The following is a 17,995-nucleotide window of genomic DNA, read 5'->3' on the forward strand; positions in this document are numbered from 1 at the left end:
TGCATTGTGATATAGGTACCGCCACGTATCCTACTCTCGTTGACCAATCAACGTATCGTGCAATCCAAGATTTTGTGGCGGGTACATCGAATTCAGGAGTGATATTGGTCGCTGGCGCGACAACAACTTAAATTTGAGGATTTTGAAAAGGGGGTCCGAGCCCCTAATCCCGAATATGCCACTGTATTAAACTCTCAAAGACATGTTTATACTGCCACACGAATAAGTATACTGGTCGTGCTAAAGATTTAATAACAAGATGCTGCAATATAGATAAATTAAACACAAAAATAAAAATTTCGCAAAGACCAATATTATATGCCCAAAAGAGCCACATATGTCTCGCGAGCCATAGGTTCCCGACCACTGGTTTACTATATGAGTTCTACACAATATAAAACAGGCCAGTCAAATCTCACAATACTTCGGCTTTTAATTGCATAACGATGACACAACATAATGTGGAATGCTCCCCACATTTGTGGGCTCAAATCACTTTAATTTTATCAATACAGTGTCCCACTATACGCCGCATATTAAAATTGCGTCTTTGACGATTCCCATAACCGGTGTGCAATATTTGATTTGGAGAACCGCGATTGTTTGTGGGAAAAAATATTTCAAGATGCGCTAATAGGGAACATTTTCCCGTCGCTGTGATGGATTGGTCAGAAAATATAAGTGTATAAAGAGTATTTTGCTACTGCTATCACAATCCCATCCTCGTTGCGATATATGTATTGTATATATAATATCTATCGCGTCGATCAATTCAGTCGCACTTTGTGCGACCTGGCACGGATGTTGCTCTTTCCTGTTTTGATACTCATATCACACGAGGTACATTGCAACAAAGGTGCATTTTTATAATGGGTAATATTCACCGAAGAGGTCAATAAAGTATCACTTCATTGTTTTCTGACATCGCAGTATTAATAATAAATCGATATGTATATAGGGGATTATAAAACTGCATCTATACAACGGTAGGTGATCTAAAACACGAATGAATAGAATTATAATAGGACATTATGGACTGATGCTCATTGTTATAGATTGGTTGTTTTCGTAAGGTGAATTGTTCTGAGACTGTGACGTTTTTCAGAGTTCTTCCGGCCATTCGCGCGATCACTGGTAGTCGCAGGTTCGTTTTCGTTAGCTGAATTGTTCTGGTACTGTGACGTTCATTCAGAGTTCTTCCGGCCATTCGCACGATTACAACTTCTCAGGGCGTCATAACAGAACTTGTATTGTTTCTGTATGATAAACGGTACATTGATCAAGCCGTGAACGGTGTCGGACAATAACACCGGGATAATGCAACTTAACAAAATTTCCTGTGCGATCATAATCACAAATATCGCTAGGAACAATGATATTCTGGAATGAATTCGTTTATGCCTGGAAGCCGCAGAGGACTGTTTCCAGTGTACAGTATAGCTAACAAAGTTGCAAATGTGTTTTATATTGTAGTCAGCAATGATCCGTATTTCAAGGCAGGAAGTGTGCGCTGGACGACCTGTATACTTTGCCTTACGTCGTGCGTACCGTATACCACTCATAGTCCATCAGTCGTTACCGTCCTGGCGATTTGTACATCAAACACAATAAACGGTTCTGAATAACCCAAGTCCTGATGGTTCAATGGAAAATGTTGTGGGAGAAGTATACTATAATGGTAGCAGCCAAAGGTTTGGAATATAATATTTAATAAGGATGGTGCGAGCCCTTAAAATGTTCAGGTTCGTGTGAACGAGAACCTTTTCAAAAGGTATGGGTACGTCACGTGACGTCATATTGCTAATTGCAACCAGGCCACATTATGCCCCAATGCTGAAGTACGCTGACGTTTAAAAACGTCACCACATGTATCAATTGCAGCAATCAAATGCTATATTAAAATCAATATCTTCCGTCATTTTGCCGAAGATTTCGACGAGGACTTACAAGGAATAAAAGCTCACGCCTTAACGGTCTATGCCAGACCGGGCAACGTATTCGGCGTCTGACTATTGCTATTGATATTGAGCAGATTGTAAAACGTGTTTCTATACTTGCTACCGATATTTCCCCACAAACAAGTTATACAGTAGCCAACATCCCTATCGCAGGGAATTGTTTTTATGATACAATAAACACATCAAATCAAGATGGATCCCGTCATACGCCTGCGATTTTTGCCAGTAAGCAAGTTAGTGCAGTTTCTCGAAAGGCTCCGGCAATGGTCTACCGCAGTGGTTCTTAACCTTTTTTCCTCCAGCGCCCCCTTTCAAAAATTTTCGTGCTCTAGCGCCCCCCCCCACCCCCATATTGTCCTCTTTTTTCAGATTTTAGAAAATGTCCTTCGAGGAAGCCTAAATGTTCTCCTTTTTGGCAATTCGTCCTCCTTTACAGCTTTTAGAGCTAAGATGGTATTAGTTTCGAGTGAAAATGGGCATAAATGATGCTAAACAGGAAATCGTGGTTCGAACGTAAGCGACGATTTTTTTAGTCAACCAGCGGAAAATCGAGAAGAAAAACTGTATTTCGGGAGTTGAGCCTGAGAGTTGATCTTTTTTGTAGTCAACCAACCACAATTTTGTCGTGAATTTACCATTTTTTCCGGATTTTACTCCAGTATTGTAAGTCTGACAATTTTGAAAAAGTGCACGTCCTCCTTTCCCGATTCCAAAATATGGTAACCCTACGTAAGCACTTCGTCAGCCCCCCTAAAATAACGATTGTCTTGGGCACCCATAGCGTGATAAACTAAACTTCTTGGGGCTTAGCCCCCAAGAACCCCGTCGCGTGATTTCGATGGTCAGCAAAGTTTGTGTGGCCTTGGCGCCCCAGTCGCCAAAATTTTCTATAATGCATGAATGAATAGGTGGTAATTCCATATATATGACGCTATAAACTTTTTATCCTCTCAGCCTACGTAATCAGATTTACCAGCAGTAGCGCTGAGTGAGCTGTTGACTTGGAAAATCAAGGCCACGTAATTAATTAATAAACATATTCGGGCCGGCCCGTTGGTACCATTAGGCCTACTTCATTACATGTTGTTATTTTGTTACTTTTTGTCCGCTATATATACTCGAAAGATATTGAAACGCATAAACGTATTAAACTTGAATAAGCACACGATTCAAAATTGGTATTTCTTCACTGGCAAAATAATTTTTCTCTGGTGGATGTTATTTGTCCTGCGGGGTGTAGATTGCGACGACATGGTAATTCGGCACGAGCGATTTAAGCACCTATGGACAATTAGACGTATATACATCGACGTTTACGGTCAACATAAAGAGCAATCATCTTCGGCTAAGGTTTTCTCGCTGACGATCTTTTTGGCACACTTCTCGGAGTCCCATATTGGCCGGAACTTCATATGTATTCGTGCATCGTGGCGTGGTAATGGCCGATGCCGAAATGCCTATTTCTATTTCTATTTTTTCGTGGGGAAGTCGTCAAAACATGACCCTTCGAGTTCACCACCCTCGATTGGGGGTTTGGGTTGCAGCAGTTTCGGTCCTGGTAAGAGGTCAAGGTCCAGTCGGTCTTTTCGAGACTTTAGTATTGGAAATATTTCTCGATTTAATCGCGCTCGAGGACGACTCGACTATAATAAATCATATAATAATTGTATGTGGTATATTCAGGGGCAAATAAACGTAGTTATAACAAAAATTGGGTACGGTCTCATACCCTGTGGTTCGAAGCAGATGTACACATCCCGAATTGACATCTGCGCTTGGCAATACGGGGGAATTAATCGTATAGGATTTTTCTTTAGTGATTTGTGTGACTATAAGTAAGTCAATTGAGAATGAGATGCATATATCTGCTCACATTGAATCTAGTAGGCCTACTGTACCCAGTTATTAATTTTACCATGAATGTAGGCCTATTCCAAACAAAGCAACTCATATTATATAACGTTCATGTGCGGTTGTGGACCACAATACTAGATAGTATCATCCTTTATGATACGATGAAGAAATATTCTGACGATTTCATTTTGTAGCTCTCAAATACAAGTATATTTAGTCATTCCTTTCGTGCAAAAAGCTTCAAAGCATATTTCATGAACAAGGGGCTCTCACTCTCAAAAGTGATATGCAGTGCCTCTTTCGATATCCACACGCTGTGCGCTGCAGGATATATTACCTAGTTCGAAACATTTTGTTGAAAATAACCCTAGCAAGCGTTACGATAGTGTTTTAACGGGAAATTGGCGATCTAAAAGTACGCGCAATCCATTTTACATTAATTATAATAACCCAGTACATTTATGAAAATATATGTAGCAAACGTCGACGCGTAGCGCGACCAAAAATTTCGAGATTTGACATGTTTTGTAGAATGTTAATTTGCTCTGAATACTCATTAAGGATATGTCCTACTACTACATCATCTACTGCGACGCCATTTTCCTTCAGCGCCCCCCATATCGCCCCCTGAGCGTTTCCGCCCCCTTCAAAATCTCCTGCGCCCCTTGGGGGGCGCTGGAGGCAAGGTTAAGAACCACTGGTCTACCGTAACATGTTCGTTCACATTATCTGCCTATAATATATTTCTTTTGTTGTTTTGATGTCTTGGTGGAACCTCTCCCCTTGCTAATCAACAAGATGATCAGAAAATATATTAAGATGACTGAACAGGAAGTGAGCTTTTATGCTCATGTTTGTTCCAAGTTTTCAATATGCAGATACGAATTTCTCGACTAACTGTTTGTAGTTGGGTGCTTTGTCTTTGACTAATTTTCTCGATATACACTATTCTGATTACAAACACGCACACCCCCACTATACTAAAAAACATTGGTCACAAACGAAATTTAGAAAGTAGTCATATCATCATATGTCTAGTCTACGTGCACTTAGTCAAGTATTCAAGGACTAGGACTAGCAGTCTTTCCTAATCATTTGTTTGAGCCAAGTGGCTGAACTACACTACAAATATTTTAAATTTTGTCAAGAGGGAAGCAGCGTTTGGTTATATTTACATCAATTTTACAATTTTGCAGCCGATGTATTTACTCTGTCACAGTATCATGGTAATTCCGAAAATTGCATCAATTTGTGACGGAGTCGCGAAGATGCATATTGCGGTTTTCTTCCTCAATGCGACTGCATTGCCATTTGCAAATAATGTTCAGTTTTATCAATATCGTTACTAACAGTACATGATGGTACATAAATATCTTATTTTAGTCAATATTCGTAATTTAAAGATACTTTTGAAAGCAATTGTTGCATCAGTTGGATTCGGGGTCGGACACAGGGTCATTTTCACAAACTCTGACTCCGACTCCAAGGCGAGCTCAAAAAATTTGAGAATCCGACTCCATCTCCATTAAGCAAAAAATTAGTCAAACTCCGAATCCGACTCCATCGACTCCGATTCCGACTCCACAGACCAGATTGAACTGATCATTATTCCAGAGTCATGAATGTTGGGATGTCCGGAAGCTAAATATATTAATAAGATGGTTACATGCCATTCACTCAAATATACTGCTATGATGTTAGACCTCGTAACATAGTCGCCCTGCTATCAGTGTATTGTTGTATGGATGAACAAATTCATTTTCCGCCATGCAGACATATATTCCGTCATCTGTGCTGACAGCGTGTTCAATATATAGTGATGCCACATTCGTGCGGATAATTTGGTAAACTCCCGGGCCTGTTGAGCCTTCACGGACTGAGCCATTATTTGTTTTCCAGTGTATCGTAGGGGTCGGAATTCCTGTCGCTATGCATTCAATAGCCAGAGGTCCTCGAGTAACTGGAGACGAGAGTTCCTTCGGCATATCGCTGACAATTGTAACTGGAACTGAGAATGGTTGTTGTTGTAAGAGTTAATTATTTGTGCATGACTTCTAATGGTCTTTTGCGACAGACCCATATGAGTAGCCTATCGTTTTGTATTATATATCGCGATCTGTGAGTATGACCTATTCAATTGGAGGAGGGAGTTCAACGATTCATTAGTATAGTTTTTAACAAGAAATAAATGGTTGAATGGATGTAAGGTAATTTTTGTGATTCTTAACCTGGATTCACGAGAATCCCAGGGTTTCACTGAGCCAGTCTCATGGGTTTCGATGGAGATTAAGACCCCGCAAAACTCACACATATAATTCACGATGACACGCCCACGCCCATCATCGCCATCATTAACTGCAGGACAGAAGGCGCAATCAATAGTCGAATTGTGACGATTGAGTGATGATACGTTTTGTGCAGTGGGGTGCGCAGGGGAGGTTGTGGTTCGAAATCAAAACATTGTCCTTATGAAATGCCGACTCTACCTCTAATATTTATCAGCCCATTTGTAATTAGGCAATTGGTATCACGCCGTGCATTTCGACCAAACCATGTCATGGCACTTTCTAAGGCGAAGCCTAACCTCGCCTATCAGAACTGTGGTGTCTGAAGGGGAACAACGGCAATCAAACATATATGCAATAAATATATCATATATTGTTTTCGCTTTGTGTGAAAATAATATGTTATGGTTTAGATCTTTTACCACACCGTTGATACACGTTTTGTTTTGTTCCCCAGTAATTCGTAGTAATGAATTAGAGTAGCATAAGATGCCCCTAGCTGATTAGGGAGTTCGCACATTAAGCGCTTATTTATCCACATATGCTATAGGATTATTCGTATTTAACGTGAACTTTAAGTTTGAAGCATAGAGACCTAAAACGTATTTAATGAATTTATTAACTTAATCTATTCAATTGCTGTTGAAGAGAAACATTTGTGATCGGGGGCCTGGATGTGCAACTGATGAATCGTTACACAATAGATTTGGTGTTCTAAACAAAGAAGATATGAGGAAGCTAGAAGTTGCTAAGTTTATGTATCAGTTCCATTTGGGTCACTGTACCTCAAATTTCAACGATTACTTCACCACGGAGTCAAAAGCGCAAAAGTACGGCAAACGTGCGTCAACGAAGAACAACTACCATATGATCAGGACGGAATACAAGAAAACTCAGCGCTCTATCAAGTATGACGGACCCCCGTGGAACACCATCTCGCCGGCTATCCGACAGTCTTCGTGCATGCCTATACATTCAAGTCGAAATACAATGAATACTAGTCAACCTGCAGGATTACCGGACCACGACTTAACATATCGATCACGCCTTCCGCCACATGTCATATCATTTTGTCGCTTGCCTTGTATATTATCTGCTTTACTTTTCATTCAGTGTGCGTGACTCTCCTCTACTTTGCCTAGGCCAAGGTGGGTGTCTGATTTCAAAGACTACTCCAAGTCGTTTCGACACCATCCTATCTTTTCATTGTATCGCAGTTTTGTGGTATTTTGATAATGAAAATATTACTAAACTGATACTGGTCGATCAAAGTTGTGAACATGTTCTTTGAACTCTGACTGCCTGTAAATCACATGTAGGTAGCAAGAAGAATAACAATCACTATTATTTGATAACGAAAAAAAGAAAAAAATAACCTACTTTCGCTATAATTTGACGTAGCAATCATGTAGTGAACAATTGCGGCAGACTATGACCGCGGATCATATTATCATGTATGATCGAAAACTGTATGCGGGCCTCTAATACTGCCTTGGTGGACCGAATGCTGCGCGCATTTGTTAAAAAGTATTGTAGGTCTACGGGGGAGGTTTTTGAATTTTATTTCTTATTTACCAATATATCAATTCATCAGGGTTGAGTTCATGCACATATGCCGGTAATGCAAGCCTTTTCGTGTTGCGAAACTTACGTGTAAGATCCCCCATCGCACGATGTACACTAGGGCTGTTCAAAAATAACTTTTTTTCCTGAATCTTGCTGGTTACTTGATTAAATCGTTAGGTTGCCTTAAAAAACGACGCATACCAAATTTGAATTCATTCCGACAAATATTCGCGGGTTACGTAGAGTTTGAAAATTTTTGATTTGCTCAAAAACGCAAAAAAAAATTTTTCTCAAATTTTTTTGCCAACCCCATGAAATTGTTGGGCTGTCTTCAGAAGCTATGCAAAACAAATTTGACTCAATTCCAAGCTGTAGAACCGGAGTTATTTCAGTTTTTATTCGATAATTCTGGGATTATCCTTGATTGGTGGATAATCCAAGAATTATCACCGAAAAACTGGAATAACTCCGCTTCTACGGCTCGGAATTGAGTCAAATTTGTTTTGCATAGTTTTTGAAGACAGCCCAACAATTTCATGGGGTTGGCAAAAAAATTTGAGAAAAATTTTTTTTTGCGTTTTTGGGCAAATCCAAAACTTTCAAACTCTACGTAACCCGCGAATATTTGTCGGAATGAATTCAAATTTGGTATGCGTCGTTTTTTAAGGCAACCTAACGAATTATTCAAGTAACCAGCAAGATTCAGGAAAAAAAGTTATTTTTGAACAGCCCTAATGTACACTCATGCACGTTACCGTCACTAAAATTTGACATAGTAAGCAAGTAGTGGAAGGGAGCGTTCGGCAGACTGTCTGGTTATACACTATATGCATGCTAGCAACGTGTTGTAGGTAGATTGGAAATCCCTAGGGGTGAGAAATCGCCAGTTATAAAGTTGAGCAATGGCCAAATTGTGATGTTACAAACAAATGAAGTCACATAAAAATTATCTCATGGGGCCTTCTCATCGGAATAGTTATATTGTCGTCCTTTGTGTCTTCAACGCTCAAATCCTGAGAATCGAAGGAGAAAAATAAATGTAATCATGAGTAATGGTGATTATTGTGATCGTAATAGTAATCGACTGCTTCGAAATTTTGCTGTAATCGTATGTTTACGGCGGAGCTGACGGCTATCAGAGACAACCTATCGGCGCGGGCAGCAATTGACAACCTGACATACAATTTAGTTATTTCCAGGAAAGTAGCACATCTAGCAAAGAAAGTTTTGAATGCTCGTATCAAAGATGAGGGAACGCCTAATGAATGAGCTCGAAAAACCTCGGGAAGAAATATGAATATATTATTTCATTGTATTATATGGCGATGTCATGCATTTTGAATTCACATGAATTCTCGAAAAAAGTGGAGGAAGATGTGGACAACGAGTTTTGAGCTTGAATATGCTTTCGAAGGCGCAGTAGAGTATCAACGTTTCAGGTGGTCTAACATTATCATATCAAATAGTACATATGGCAGTTGAGGGTAAATCTTGGAAGACCAATTTACCTTACGACATCCCTTTTAAATTTAAGTATAATTTTAGAAATAAAGGCGATAATTCAAATTCAATTTAACTTATTTTTACCTTGCACGATTATAGTTGTGGTCACAGTCCTCTTGAAATCGCTGAATGTTGCCTCAAACTCATATGTTCCTGCGTCACTCTCAGTTATAGATGATATCTTGTATATCCATAATTCACTCGCCATAGAAGTTGAGTTAATGGCACTGTCGTAGTTGCGATCTTTATACAATACGATGTTTGCAGGACCGTCGATTCCTTGAAGGGTGACTCTCAGTTTTATTTCAACAGTTTCCCCTACTTTTGTGTAAAGTTGCGTCACCGAAGTTTGAATATGCAAAACATCTATCATAAAATAGTAGAGGGATGCCAATTCTTGCTCATTATGATCTGACAATTTCAAATATATACTTGTTTCGCATATGAACCAATGTAAATCGCTATCCTGGACTTCCAGCCACGTCCGATCGTCAGGCTCGACGCAAGCGCTACTGAAAACAGATCCATCACCTTCACCGGCCTTCCTGAAATTATTTACGCCAGAATACTGTTTCTGATGTCCACTCAAAAAGAACGCGATCAGTAGCATGCTAACCATCGCGATTGTTTGTTAAACATGGGGGCTGGATCGATACCGTCAAACAGGTCATTGTCACTCCAGTACCAGAAAGATCCATTTTCCCCATCGTAGTACTCCAAACCGAATATAATACACTCGTCGCATCCGCTACATTAGAACAGGAACAATTATAATCATTGCAACTCCATATCCAGGTTTTTAGTTAATTACATGCCAGTCGATAATCATTAGTAATCTCTCGAAAGCCTGACAAATGTCGCACTCCTACATTGACACATGTAGTTACTAACTCTGTCGCAGTAATCGAAATGTAATTTGTAAATGAAATATGAAAGTTGATTATGATAGAAACAGGAATGATAACAATCAATACCGCGGAAAATGATTACTTAAAAATGAATAAGGAATATCTGATTCAGATGTGGATTAGTCGCATGTAAAGATGTTGTTGTGGAGAGCGAAAAGTGGTTCCAACCATCCAGATCTCGCTGTTAATACTGCATGCAATTCGCTGAAACGCTGTTGGTATATGAAAATTGTGTCACAATTATTGAAACAATGCCACCGTAGTACTCTCAGATCGAGCGAAAGCACTTGAAACCTATTATCCAAGTGAAAAGGGGTTTGTTACACTGGGTAAACGATAAATCCCCAAAGGACAATGGTATTTTAGTTAGGTAACGGTGAACCTCCAAGTGAAAATGATAATTTTTTACAGGTAAACGTCAGTTGTCCAAACCAGAATGATATTTTTACTTGGGTAGGTATCTTGTGTTCAACGCTGGTAGTGTGATTGGTCTTGTTAAACGTAGTTACCGAGTTGTACAATATACCTTTCGTACGTATACAGTTATGAAGGGGGGGAAAATGAAATTGCTATTATGATCGTCAGAAGATTGTTGTATGTTGATTTGATTTGTCGGAGTAGCAATCCTATTATTCGTATATAACAAGCAAAATCATTACCGCGAATACATGTAACTGGTTTGCTCGGTCTCGACCGATGCAAAATAGATGATTCGTTTTTTGAAACCGTAGCGAAGACCACATGTAAATCGATGCGATAGACTTCTATCCCCTTACATTCAGTCGTGCCGTGTCCATTTTATTACGGGGCCCACAGGTATGACATGCACACACTAACGCCGTGAACAGAAATCAATGATTTTGATTAATAAAATATTTCTTGACTACATCGGAATGTCTATGTTGTAGAAAGTAAATACTTTTATGGGGTTGTGTGTTTCATGAAAGCGATTGGTTACAAGTATGTGTTGGGGAAAGAAAATTTATTTTTCTATATGTGACAGTTTGTGACGAAATGAAAATAGATTCGTGGTTTTAATTGAATTGTGACTGTGTTGTTTTAATGTACGTTTCAACAGGTAGACTTGACACTGAACAACAATTCGACTCACAAAAAATGTTTGTTGTATGATTTGTCACTGGTGCGCAAAGGGTTAGGAATATTTTTGTATGATAATATCTTCAAGCTGTTTTGTTGTGAGGGTAATCATGTGATGACTCAGCACTTTTCGTTAGCAAAGTAGATTGATCTATGTGAAAGATGTAAGGATCGTGACTAGAAAACATATGTACTTTGTTGTTGGAGTATCTGGGTAATTGTTATGACATTGACAGAACCCTTGGGAAGTGGGTATGCTTTTCTTTCACGAAAGTTTACCCGACTCCGTTGTAATGAATTTGTGTTAACTAAACTTGGATGGATACCGCAATTGTGTTCGACTTACACATAGTATTCGCATACTGCACGCATACAAACTTTTGTGTAAACAACTCTGATGTTTCTGTTCGTACTAGTTCTGTATTGAACTATTTGATTATTAAGATACATGAACAATCATTCAGACAATAAAGTTCTTGTGACATCGAGAATGTTTTAAAGCGGTGCCAATCATTGTACAGGTTCGTAGCATGGGAATATCGAATATTTTCGTGTGTCATGAATATCTTTCTTATACACTTAGTATGAAATGAGATAGTAATTAGTGTCCTACAAAAGTAAAACATGTTGTGTTTGATTGCATACTTTTTATCTTTGTTCGTTGTGGTTTTGAAAGATGGATGAGTTTACATTTAAATATAGTAAGCAGAACAACTCAAGTAATAAACTTTGCTCGTTTGAAAATACCGATCAATGGAGTAGCAATATCAATATGGGTGGTATATTATTTTTCGCGATATGCACCAAACTTCTAAGTATAAGTTGTCAAAATTTATCGTGTCATAGAAAAGTCGGCTGTTACGAATTCGAATCAAATGTACTTCGATTATCACGACAAAGGGAATTGCGATCAACGCAGTATTTCGGAAGTGAATGTGTATCGTTTGGTATGTTCAGCAATCACTAAATGACAAAAATATCAAACTGCGCATACAACTCGGTTAGTTAAACGATACATTTACAAGTTTACCGAAATCTTGATTTACTAATGACAGCTTGATGATGTGAAGCTCAACCACTCCATTGTGTTTATTACAAAGTATTTGACACAGACAAAATATTGAACGAAGGTCCACCACTTGGTTTCATTACAAGGTGAGTGAAAATTGTTTTCTGTTGGTCAGGTATGATTTGCATTTAGAAAAACGATCTACGCCGATTAAGTGACGCTGTTTAATATCAATATCCGATGAGTGAGTGAAATTTCCTTATGGTTTGATTTAGCGGGTTAATTACCTGCGATTCAATCACATACAAGTAAGATCTTTTACGGGATGAGTATTGTGACAACATTTACTTTGAGGAATGACAATGGGGGGAATTTCCGATTTCTTTGGTCGTGAGCGTTCTACAAATATTTCTGGCGTACATTTAGCAAGCAACCTACAATATTCTTTTGTTATGGTAATGACTTTCGCAAGTTTGGTTTTATGATTACAATTACTTATTCAAATGATAATTTATGATCACTAACAACAATACAAACACATTTTGTAGATTTCAGTGTAGCGCCTATTGCGATTTTGTTCATGCTATGAGTTTTGTGTATTACTCAAGTCTAGTAGAATAGGATGTATCCAGTAAAGATACTCCAAATTGTTTTTGTGTTGATCAAAGTCTTGAAGTGTAAATCTGTAGACTTCACAACGCCTTAGACAGTGTGAACGGAATTATGTATTGATCGCACGCTTCAAACGGTACTCGATACCCAAAGTGATATTTTCACACTCTGTAAGTTGTGTATGTTTCAATACGCTGTCACAAATCCCGACAATAAATCGTATCAATTGCTGGATTCAATAGTAACGACGTGTCATTATGATATACTGACTCTACACTTAGTCGTTTCAATTATCCGTTGCGAATCGGGATAATAAAGCATTTTGTATCGGATGTTCAATGTATGAATACTGGAATAATTACGTCTTTAGTGCTGTTTATCGCAAACGATAGATTTTAATAATTGTACTGATTGTTGAATGTAATAATACCGATATTGTCGTTTCATCTTTAGTCTTGGTTACTGGAAATATTTTCTGATATCCGCGATACGCAGAGTGATTTTTACCAAGGTGGAGTAATTTTCCTATCAAGAACATTTCAGACACACATAGTTTTACAGCTTAATATGTTAATAACATTGGTACTGAAAAGTTTGTTGCTGTCATAACATTTACCACAACGCGGGGTCTAATTAACGCAAATAATTTAATAATAAAGTAATGATCAACTATTACAAAATCTCATATGTCGAATCAATGTGTCAATCCTTATGTTTATAGTATGATAACTTTGAATATAACACCAGCGTTCGATTGTAAGAAATGAAGTCGCGACTACGTCGATCAGACTTTCAAATCTCGTATACTCAAACATATTATGTTAATCTCAAGTCACCTGCAGCGGGTAGTAATTACTTTTGTCTTACAAAATATATCGAGTAATAATTACTTTGTCTTGCAGAATATACCGCGTAGTAATTCCTCTTTCTTACAGAATAGTAACGACTTTTGAAGTTGAATAAAAATACGAGTTGGTGGACTATGAGTACAACCGAACTTGTTATGGATTTTGGATTGTGGTGATTACTCGTGTATGCTTGGCTAACTGCTTGAGTTGGTCGGGTAAGTTACAAACGGATTTACTTGACAAGTTTTTTTTTTGTATTTTACTCTTTTGTGTATGGGAAGATGTTAAAATGTGGAGACGTAATACTATTTCCGTTCACTCGATTGCAACAAAAAATAACCTGATAGTTTGTTCAAGGTTTCGACAAATAGATTGAAATATTCCGATTTAACTCATCGCGTCACAAGTCGATCGCGGTATGCACAAGTGGTTGTCAAGTTAGAAATATTTACAACAGGTGTTATTTCATTGATTGATTCTATTGTGTGTAGTAACACATTAAAATATCGCGATAGTAATTACTGAAACTCTATTTGACAAACGGAAAACTCAGTCGTGAATAGAGTTGTAAGGTTTCATTACTTGTTTCAAATCTAATTCTAAATATGACTCAATGATATACATACAATGATTGGAAACTGCCACGCCCCCTAACGCTGTAAGGTTTACTCCCGCCGAAATCAGCGTGTGCGCGGATAAGGTTGACTGCATACACTTCATTGAGTAATGTTGACCGTGGTGGAGTACTGCTATCACCTTTGCTGGCAGTTATTCCACTGTTTTTTCGTTTGTTGGTTGATTGTTAACAGGTTTTGCGAGCATAGTGAGACAGTACTGCATACTAAGGTCTAATCAAACTTCCGCCAATGCGCAATATTCAGGTACTGACTAGCTGCTTAGGTTTTTGCACCTGTGGATGAGCGTAAAAAAGCTTGGAAAATTAGGACAGATTGAGATTCGAACATTTTTAAGCATCAATTACGCCATCTGATATCTTGAAAGCGAAACTGATTAAGATGCTTTTGTGAGTAATCTTATTGCTGGTGGGTGGCCAACCTGAAAATTCGATGAGACCCATTTAACAGAAAGCAATTTTATTGAAGGCTACTATAATATTTATAACTCTTTTTTCTCACCAATAGTTGATTGATGAATAGTTGGTTGCGTCAGATGTGAGATTGTGTTGCATACCAGGGTGTGCTAAAACCTCTGCCAATGCGCATTTGTTTAAAGTTCCAGCAAAACGTTTTTGTACTGGCGCCAAATATGAATGGGCGGAAAACCTTGAGAAATTTATAAGGAGCATGCGTCAAGATCGTGGCTGGATCAATTGTACAAAAAAAGACGATTCATTCGCGTCATCTGATTTGTTAAAAGGTGAGGAAATGATTCTATACTGTAGCCTACTCTTCATCATTGCATAAGCACTACAGAGTGGTGGGCTACCTTGGCTATATATTTTGATTCCCATAGTAGTTGACTGGTAAGCTGATGAAACGAGTTTCGTTTTATTGTCTGATGCATTTGCTCTTGCGTATAGGACACAAATCGATCAAATTGCAAATTGGAGCAATTCCAACCTTGAATTTGCCTGTAAATTGGCTAGATTGTGTTCTCATGACTTTATAGCTGTGTCGAAAACTTCATCGCGAATATTTCAGCAATGCTGTTCACGGTGATGTTTTATGTGTCAACTACTTCTGATTTTTTGCATTTTTAGTGAAAGAGAATGTTGTATTCAGTACAACGAAAGACGGAATGGTAGGATTTGTTGATCTTGGGGAGTCGAGGCCTGTAGATGATGATGACCCATGCAGCTACACACGCTCTTCAAGTTTATGCCAGTGGCCTGGTAACGTCCGTTTCCAAACCCTTGGCATACTGCGCAACAAAGTCGGTGGCTTCATTTCGACTTTCGAGTAGGCCTATTTTCTGGAAATGTGTCGGCATCCTGGAGGATTGTGGATTTCGGGTAGCTGCGTTTGTTGCTGATGGACTCAGTGCAAATCGCAAGATGTTCCAAGAGCGTACGCAACAACCTCTACGCCAGCCGCACTGGTGGTACGAAACTTCTCAACAAGGATGGTAAATTTATTTGATGGCGGCATTTTACGGCTGTTTGAACTGACGGAATGGAGATGCGGCAAATTGACGGATGCACATTTTCGTATGCAAAGCTTGGCAAAGATGCGGGAGATTTTTGCAGCTCAGCTTCTCTCTAATAGTGTTGCGCGTATTATGCGAGCAGGAGAGGTGAGGCTAAAGAAGCTTCTGCATGGTTTGCCGGTATTTACTAATGTCTCGACATTATGAATACATCAACCAAGTTTAGCTACAACGCCAACTTGAAGCCATATTGCAGTCCAGACGATTCACGCTTGGACTGGCTGGCAAATGATTTCTTGCCTAAAATGCGAAAATGGATAGATTCTTGTGCTGAAGGAACAGCAACTGGGAAACCAAAAAATTCTTGAGTCTCGATAACCATTCATTCATTTACTAACCATGGACAAGTACGGTCAAATAGCCGAATCCTTATTCTGCACTTACAGATATTAATGAATTTGGTGACACCTTGATATCATATAAAATTACGGAAAAAGAATGTTCCCCATCCTACCAATGATTCGGGCAAGAGCAAGCAAAGATGGACAAATAGCTAAACAAGGCAGATTTCATCAAGAGTAGATACGGCATCATTCGGGTCGTATTTGGCCATTCTTGAGCCAACGAAAGCGAGTGTACTGCTGCATTATTAAGGACATCATCCAAATACTTTTCCCAAGTTGAAGATGACAATACTTGATATCTAGCACTGTTATTGCTTAACAAATCAGGCATAAACTGTTTTTGTTGTCCACATGGTTATTTTTGCATTGGTCTAGTTCTGTACAGTTGCATATTAATGTTACTTTTTTTCAAATGCCTGCATCATTATTTCGGTCATATACACATGAATTAGGGATTTGAGGATTAAATTATGTATTCGTAAATGTTCTATATCTGTGAAGTGTATGTATCTTCCTCATTTCTTTACATAACATGATGGAATCCTGAAAATTCAATTCTGTATTGTAAGGCATCGAGATTTTGTGCAATGATCATGGATAGGTGACTTTTTTCAGAGGTGGGTGATGTATGCAGCGTTGCTACTGAAGTAGTGGAAGTATTGCTACAATGATTTACTCAGGTTCAAATAGAAGTAGCGAAAATATAAATCGGTATAGTACTTTTAAATAGTTCTAAAAGTAGATTTGGTTGTTCGCTCTGAGTCAGTTGGAAATAGTCACTTTTGAAATCGCAGGGTTAAGCTTAGTGACTGCCGCAAAATGGCCATTAAATATGTGCGTGCTATTTTCAAAAATCTTCAAAACTCAGGAGATCTAGATATCCCCGGAAAAATACAAGTTGTGATGTTTTTGTTTGGTGAGTAGTATGAAAACAATCACCCGCGGAAGTAGGCAAACCTACTCGAAAACTCAAAATAACTAGAATTACTCCTTTAAAAACTACGTCTGCTTGATATTTAATTATATATAATGTTATTAATTTAGCAAGTTGGAATGAAGGTTGTGTCACTTGCAACAAAGGTTGAACGACCACGACTGTGTGAACATAAGCCTCGTTGGTCGTCACAAGGCTACATCACGGGAATTGCGTATAATTGCGAGTCGTCAATGTGTGAATTGGATTTACGATACGCGCATGACGCGCGAAATTTATCTTGTGAACTAGGTGTACGACTGTACGAAGTACGTGTACGTGAATCAACGTTTATATGGCAGCGGTCCGCTAGCATAATCGGAAGAAAAATGCCAGACGCGAGAAAGAAATGCGCTTTTAAAGCTATTCAACACGTTAACGTTAATTGCCACTGATAAATATACTCAATGAATTATATATCATCGCTAGTTCCTCAAAGAAGTATTGCTGAGGAAGCCTTTGTTTACAGCCAACTGTGTATGCGATGAAGCGTGACCAGGAACACGCTGAAACGCAGAGCTCACGGTAGTTTCCAATCATTGTATATATATCATTGATATGACTGGATTGAAATTTGGTAGTCTTGTTTGTCAATCCTATTTCAATGCGCACTACACCAAAGTCAAAATAATCGGTTTCGAATTAGTATTTTACAATTATTTCACACCTTTTTGAATAAGCGTCAACTTCACAGAGGATTAGGGTTGGGTCAGAAATAAGTGAAAATTTGTTGGTATTCGAATCATCGTCTACGCCGGCTCTATGGTAAACTAATTACTAAAGTAACACCATGCGACTGATTCTTAGATTTAGCAAACTATTTCGCGCTGACTGGAGTAGTGCAATAATCGATAGTAGCACTCGGTTGGAC

At 38.6% G+C, this 17,995-nt stretch overlaps 1 protein-coding gene across 2 annotated transcripts; it reads right to left on the bottom strand.

The window, feature by feature from the left end:
* Positions 1-231: 231 nt before the first annotated feature.
* On the bottom strand, positions 232-10,337 carry LOC145441426 (uncharacterized). Of its 2 annotated transcripts, none has more exons than XM_080319281.1 (4): positions 9,783-10,106; positions 9,599-9,711; positions 9,251-9,532; positions 232-1,256 (listed from the first exon to the last, which is right to left on the bottom strand). In XM_080319281.1, the coding sequence occupies exons 1-4, from the start codon at positions 9,803-9,805 to the stop codon at positions 1,234-1,236; spliced, it is 441 nt and encodes a 146-aa protein (XP_080175407.1). In that variant the 5' UTR covers positions 9,806-10,106; the 3' UTR covers positions 232-1,233. The 2 variants fall into 2 exon arrangements, with proteins under 2 accessions (XP_080175407.1, XP_080175408.1); XM_080319282.1 differs by lacking the exon at positions 232-1,256 and adding an exon at positions 8,491-8,676 and having other exon boundaries at positions 9,783-10,337.
* Between the last annotated feature and the right edge of the window lie 7,658 nt (positions 10,338-17,995).

The sequence above is a fragment of the Botryllus schlosseri genome, chromosome 6 (genome assembly GCF_051294905.1).
Source record: "Botryllus schlosseri isolate E-star chromosome 6, Bs_hap1, whole genome shotgun sequence".
NCBI classification, from domain to species: Eukaryota; Metazoa; Chordata; class Ascidiacea; order Stolidobranchia; family Styelidae; genus Botryllus; species Botryllus schlosseri.